Source organism: Lathyrus oleraceus, chromosome 2, assembly GCF_024323335.1.
Source record: "Lathyrus oleraceus cultivar Zhongwan6 chromosome 2, CAAS_Psat_ZW6_1.0, whole genome shotgun sequence".
Lineage (NCBI taxonomy): Eukaryota > Viridiplantae > Streptophyta > Magnoliopsida > Fabales > Fabaceae > Lathyrus > Lathyrus oleraceus.
Window position 1 is genome coordinate 481,119,501 of NC_066580.1, and position 5,847 is coordinate 481,125,347.

At 34.5% G+C, this 5,847-nt stretch overlaps 2 protein-coding genes across 2 annotated transcripts; both read right to left on the minus strand.

Annotated features, from left to right (window-relative positions):
• Positions 1-718: 718 nt before the first annotated feature.
• On the minus strand, positions 719-2,325 carry LOC127120659 (21 kDa protein). The gene has a single exon (XM_051051171.1). It carries the CDS (start codon positions 1,564-1,566, stop codon positions 979-981), a length of 588 nt encoding a protein of 195 aa, XP_050907128.1. The 5' UTR covers positions 1,567-2,325; the 3' UTR covers positions 719-978.
• Positions 2,326-2,560: 235 nt separating this feature from the next.
• LOC127120658 (uncharacterized) lies at positions 2,561-4,746 on the minus strand. The gene is made up of 8 exons (XM_051051170.1): positions 4,468-4,746; positions 4,248-4,394; positions 4,054-4,151; positions 3,908-3,980; positions 3,758-3,818; positions 3,365-3,450; positions 3,182-3,271; positions 2,561-2,883 (listed from the first exon to the last, which is right to left on the minus strand). Exons 1-8 carry the CDS (start codon positions 4,576-4,578, stop codon positions 2,821-2,823), a joined length of 729 nt encoding a protein of 242 aa, XP_050907127.1. The 5' UTR covers positions 4,579-4,746; the 3' UTR covers positions 2,561-2,820.
• Between the last annotated feature and the right edge of the window lie 1,101 nt (positions 4,747-5,847).

The following is a 5,847-nucleotide window of genomic DNA, read 5'->3' on the forward strand; positions in this document are numbered from 1 at the left end:
TTATTATTTGAAATGTATATTTGAAATTTATTAAAATTATTATAAATAATATAATTTGATATCGGAGAAATGAACTATTTCTATTAAAAAAATGATTCCATTAGGAATAGTGGACCGGAACACCCAAACTTATCCCGAATTCGTTTGGGACAAATTTGAGGTTCAATTTTTCACAAGAATTGAAAAATCAAATTTGAATATGAGGGAGGTAAAACTCGTCTCCATTTCTTCTAAGTTATTATGCCTACTCATGGTGGGTGTGATATTGAATGTAGTTCCAACCAAGCCCCTAATTAAAGGTGTAGAGAATTAAGAAAAAAAAAAGATAAGAAAAAGAAGTGGGGGTGGCAGAGAGAGAAAGTTGCAGGATTTGTAATATAAAGAGGAAAAGGAAAAGGAAGAGAGATTGTCAGATTGATGCACATTATTGTAATAAAGTAAAACAATCATTGTTAGATAGACATAACAGATTGAGTTTCCCTGGTGTTAAACAATCCTGCATTCACTACCTTGTTTGTGCATTAACAGTTCTCTTTTTTCTATTAAGTAGATTCAAGAGAGAGGAGACATAATGCCTCAAAAAAAGAGAAGTGTAACAAAATCAATACTCAACAGTAAACAAACCAATTGTCTTAAAAGATGAAACTACATTGGTGTAAATCTCGAATTGGAATTTTGTTTTTCTAATCACTGTAGTATTAAAAAAGAGCCAAACACAAGACACAAAAGAAGTTCATTTAATTCTCTAGAAAATTCTTCAATACACCATAAGAAATCCCTTATACATTACACAAACACACTCAAAATATCATTCTTTTTACAATACAGAGCATCATGCACTACAGCAACAAAAAACACACAAGATCAAATCTAGACTTGGTAGAAGAGAGACTTTTCATCTGTTTAGTGAGAAAATTAACAATACAATTTAACAAGTACAACTGACCGATAGTCGAAGATTCAAGGAGTTTCGGCAGTTCAATGGCTAGAAGCAAATCGATTAACCAAAGCGAGTGCATTGCTGGTAACTTGAGCAACATTGACAATCCTATCCTTGAAGGCATCCTTAACATTTCCATTCATGGAAGGACCGGCAAAGCCATCAAGACAAGTGTTATCATCAGTGAGAGCAGCACTGACCCAAGTCTGCACGTTGCTCATGTGCCACTCGAAGTCCTCTCCAACAGCATGACCGATACTGCCTAACTCTCTAGCCGACTGGCTAAGACTGTCCAAACTGTCACCCATGTTTTCTATGCAGTCTTGTATGGCTCTGTACTCCCTTGGCTTCACGCCTCTTGCTTTTGATATCTTCTTCACATATGATGCACTCGATCGTGTCCTGGATATGCTCACTGATATAGCAGCTATGGCTAGTTGTCGCTCGCTTTGGCCAATCACGCTCGCATATCCCATAAGACATTGAACACATAAAGCAGGGTAGCGAGTAGACCTGCACGAGGACTTGATGAATTCTGCAGAGGTTATAGAGGATTCTGCAGAGCCAGACATGTAAGTGACAAGGTTCATGAGAACCAGTAAAAAAAACCTCCATGTAGCTGCCATGTTTACTGCTATACACTGATAGGAGTATAGGAAACAGCACTATAGGAAGTGGAAAACATCTATTATTGTATATATGTGTGGATTGTTACCGTATTCCACTTTCTTTTTAAAAAGGAAAATATGGGCATGTAAGCTTTAAATATATAACTTTTCTTTTGACATGTTCTAGAGATATAACTTTTGTTGACAAGTTTTAAAGATACAACTTTTGTCTACTAGTTTTAAAGATACAACTTTTGTCTACTAGTTTTAAAGATACAACTTACTACTTTAACTAAATATTATACTAATACTCTATATTTTTTGAAATAGCAATGTTTATTAATAAAGCACTATCCAAAGACAAGATATGCTTAAAATTAGGCAAATTGTCAAACAGAAAGTGCTAATACCTTTCCACCTTCCAATAAACCAGCAAACTGTTCCATATGCTCCAAACATGAGTTTGGGAAGACTCTTGCAACACTATTTTTTGCAATTACATATTTTTAAACGAGTTTATTAATAAATTGAAATGTCTGGATGCAAACTATCTTGTAAGTGATCTGAATGGCACGAGTTCATGTATGAGACTCTAAATGAATAAGAAATTAAGAAGACTTCTGCAGAAAAAATAAAAAGACTTGCATGGGGCCAGTCTATGGATTATGATCATTCATTTAAAAGTTACTAAAACAAAAAGAAAATTTAAACTACAACAAAACTGTGTTTATGTTTTCTAACCAAGATTCATAATGACCGACAAAATGACTGAGGCTATATTTTTCGAGGATCAATCTCAACTACGAACGCGTTGTTGGGATGAAAATAACTCAAGTTGCTACTCTAATACTAAATTGTAATATATTAACCGAATAAATTTGACATTTTCTTTAATTCGTTAATGTAAGCCCATTTACCGCCAGAGTACAATTTATCATTCATCAAGCATGTGCTTAGAACATTTAAGTCATGAAGGAGACAAATTGAAATTACTCAAAAACAAAGCATACTCTTAATTAACAGAATGTGTATATTGCGATTTTAAAAACAATTTTACCAGCTCTCCAACTAAATATACATTAGTCATACTAGTATTTCAAAATTTACAATTCATTTGCTATGAATCATGATATCACAGTGAATAAATCTGCTACATGCCTGTGACATCTCAGCTCTGTAGTCTTTTATATAATATATTTGATACAGTTATCAACGACAGAGTTTTCCACAAATGGTGATAATAAAATAAGAAAATAAAACATACTATATGCACTAAACTGTAATGTATTTGAGAACAGCCCCACGGAGCTTCTCCATGAATTGTGCAGCTTGCGTCTGCAACAAGGAAAACAAACAAGCACTAGTCTCAATATTGTTACAAAGTAAGTGCAGGACAAGTTTGTCTATTCTGATTCAAACATAAATCATGTTCCTACAGTCCTAGGTTAGTTAAAATTTGTCAGTTCAAAGTTTTTGTTTTTCTTGTCTTGGCGGCATGAAAATGTGATGGGCTTTAAGAAGGGTAACGAGTTAAAAGTTACACCTAGATAATGCTAGAATCATTTTCTTCCAAATTGACAATTCCACACATAGATTTTGGTAATCCGATGAAAAAACATTCAATTGATATTACCTGGTTGGCACCATGCGCAGATGATATGTTTTCATCGAGAAGGGTCAACAAAGTTCGGTTAATCTCATTGCGTTCAACCATATCCAACAGCTGCATTGAAGATAAATTAGACCTCGTTTAACTAGTAACACAACACAAGTACAAAACCAGTAACATAAACTCTAAAAATTAATATTGACATACAGTTGCTTTCACATCCTTTGATGTCAAGATTTTGGTTAGATTTTCCTTGGCTTTTGTGAGATCATCTTGCATCTTATCATAGGCTTCTGCAAAAGCAAATGGGAGCAACCGAGCAAGGAGTGAGCTTGCATTATAGTAGTAGTATGGCATTGACAATTTAATCATTCAAATTATTAATATTTCAAAATAGTTCGTAACATTGAAAATCTTCGATCACAAGTCTTGCCAATTTACCCCTACAATAGTCTGATAGGCATACTGTGACTAATAATTTTCAAATTCAGATATCATTTTGAAATTTCATTAATTTCAATAACCAAGTTAACAACAACACCCTACAATTTCACAAACTACATTTTTAATTCGGTCTATTCAGATTCCAATTTCACAAACCTTTTCCTTCTCGTATGGCTTTCTCTAGAGTCTCGAGCTCAACCAATCTATCCTCCATAGCCTGCAAAAACCATCAAAAAGGCCAAACACTATCACAATTTGTTATACAGAAATATAACCAACAAAAATACAAATCAGAAACCAACCGACCGGTGTTTTGTTAACAGCAAATCGAATCTCTCCTAGCTCAGATTTTATTTCCGAAAAGAATTCCTCGTTCAATCTGCATAACAAAATACTCAATCACAACAGAATACAAATACAAAACTCATTCACTCAAAAAAAAATATACAAACCGCGGTCTCATTCTCGCAATCTCAAATTCAAAATTCTGAGTTTCAGTGTCAAGGAAGTATTCAATTAGCTTTTTAGGAGTATCAGGAACTTCACGAGACTAAGCATAAGAAAAATGAACAAATTTCAGTTACAAACTATTATAAGCAAAAATTCACTTTTAAGATTCATTTGAATAATTGATGTATATAGTTACTTCGCGAAGGGCTTGAAGGCGTTCCTTCTCTTCGCGGACTTGACGTTCAAAGGCTTCGCGAGCGTCGGAGTCTTTTTCAATGCTTTTACGAAACCGTTGGCGAGCGATATGACCGCCACTGGGTGGGGCCAGTATGCCTTCGGGATCCTACAGAAGAAAGAAATTGTAACTAACTACTATAGTAGAAGAAGTTAGTTAGAGTTTGGTTTAGTTGAGTTACCCATCCAATGCAGACAATTGTGGATTTGCGTTGGTTGAATTTGGGTCTGGATCGAAAACCAGAAGCGGAGTTCACATTTGTTGTGGCTATGCCAAAGTTAAGCGCAGCCATTTTTAAGTTGAAGGATAGGCCACACTGAATAAACTCTAGAACTAGTTTTCTATGTAAACTATCTTCAATTAGATGAGATTATGCCTTATCTGTTATACTCTTTCAAATTGGAACGTTGCCAAGTTGTCGAGGGTAAGTATGTAATTCCGTTTCATAATCTCTCTTTTACTTTCATAGCTGGTACAACTACGGGATATTTTATGAGTTTGGGGTTTTCAAAATGGGCCACTTTAAAAGTTTAGCCATCTTTATTTACTTCACCTGCCAACCCCGCATTTTAATCTGGCACCTCCCAATATTTACTAGTACAGGTTAAGTATTAGAGAATTTAACCTCCCCGGTCTAGATCTTGATTGATTCCTTGCAAATTTTATGCAGTTTTTTCACTACTCATAATATGATTTGTTTTTTATTTATTCAAAAATTAATAGGTTTTTGGTATCTCTAACATTGATAATTTATTCTTTATATGTCGTAAATGATCTATTTTTTTCTCCCGAATTGACGTGTTAGCATGGATACAGTCTATCGGTAAACAACACGATATTATTATTGTTACTATTTGTTTTGATACCGCAAATGGGAGCAAAGGGAGAAAAAATAAGTTGATTATGAGTTGTGAGAAAAAGGAGGAAACACAAAAGGAAGAATTCCTCTCAAGGAAGTTATAGTATGAAAGTTAAATGTCCATTTATGCTGAGATTTGTAGCAAGTGGTAGCGGTTGGAAGGTGATGGTTAGATGTGTGTTTCACAATCATTAACTAGTTGCGAATTTAGATGACCATGACATATTATGTCGTTTAAAAGATGATGAAAGACAGTTTGTGGATGGCATGACAAAATACAATATGGCTCTTAGGTACATAGTTGTTCTTTTGAAAGATAGAGATCCAGAAAATCTGTAAGCGTTATCCAAGTGTACACGGTAAGATCTTCATACAAGATGAGCAAGAGCGATCCATTTTCTTAAATGCAACATTTGTTGAATCTTATTCATGAAGAGAAATACATGTAATGTTCCAGAAATAAGGACGATTCAAATGTTATTGCTGATATCTTTTAGACACATCATGATTCAGCAAAGTTGTTGAGCATGTTTCATTTGGTGTTAATTTTCGGCTGCACATACAAAATACACAACCGACTACCACTAATTGAGATTGTTGATGTTACGTCAACAAAATTGACGTTTTCGGTTGGATTTGCTTATTTGGAACATGAAAGGAAGGAAAACTTCACATGGACATTGAAGAAGCTGAAAGAGTCGT

Excerpts from the sequence above, each read along its gene's own strand:
- LOC127120658 (XM_051051170.1), bottom strand. The coding sequence starts at position 4,578 with ATGGCTGCGCTTAACTTTGGCATAGCCACAACAAATGTGAACTCCGCT. Across the intron at positions 3,981-4,053 it reads ATTGCGAGAATGAGACCGCG|ATTGAACGAGGAATTCTTTT; the intron begins GTTTGTATATTT and ends TTTGTTATGCAG. Across the intron at positions 3,819-3,907 it reads TTGCTGTTAACAAAACACCG|GCTATGGAGGATAGATTGGT; the intron begins GTCGGTTGGTTT and ends TGGTTTTTGCAG.
- LOC127120659 (XM_051051171.1), bottom strand. The coding sequence starts at position 1,566 with ATGGCAGCTACATGGAGGTTTTTTTTACTGGTTCTCATGAACCTTGTC.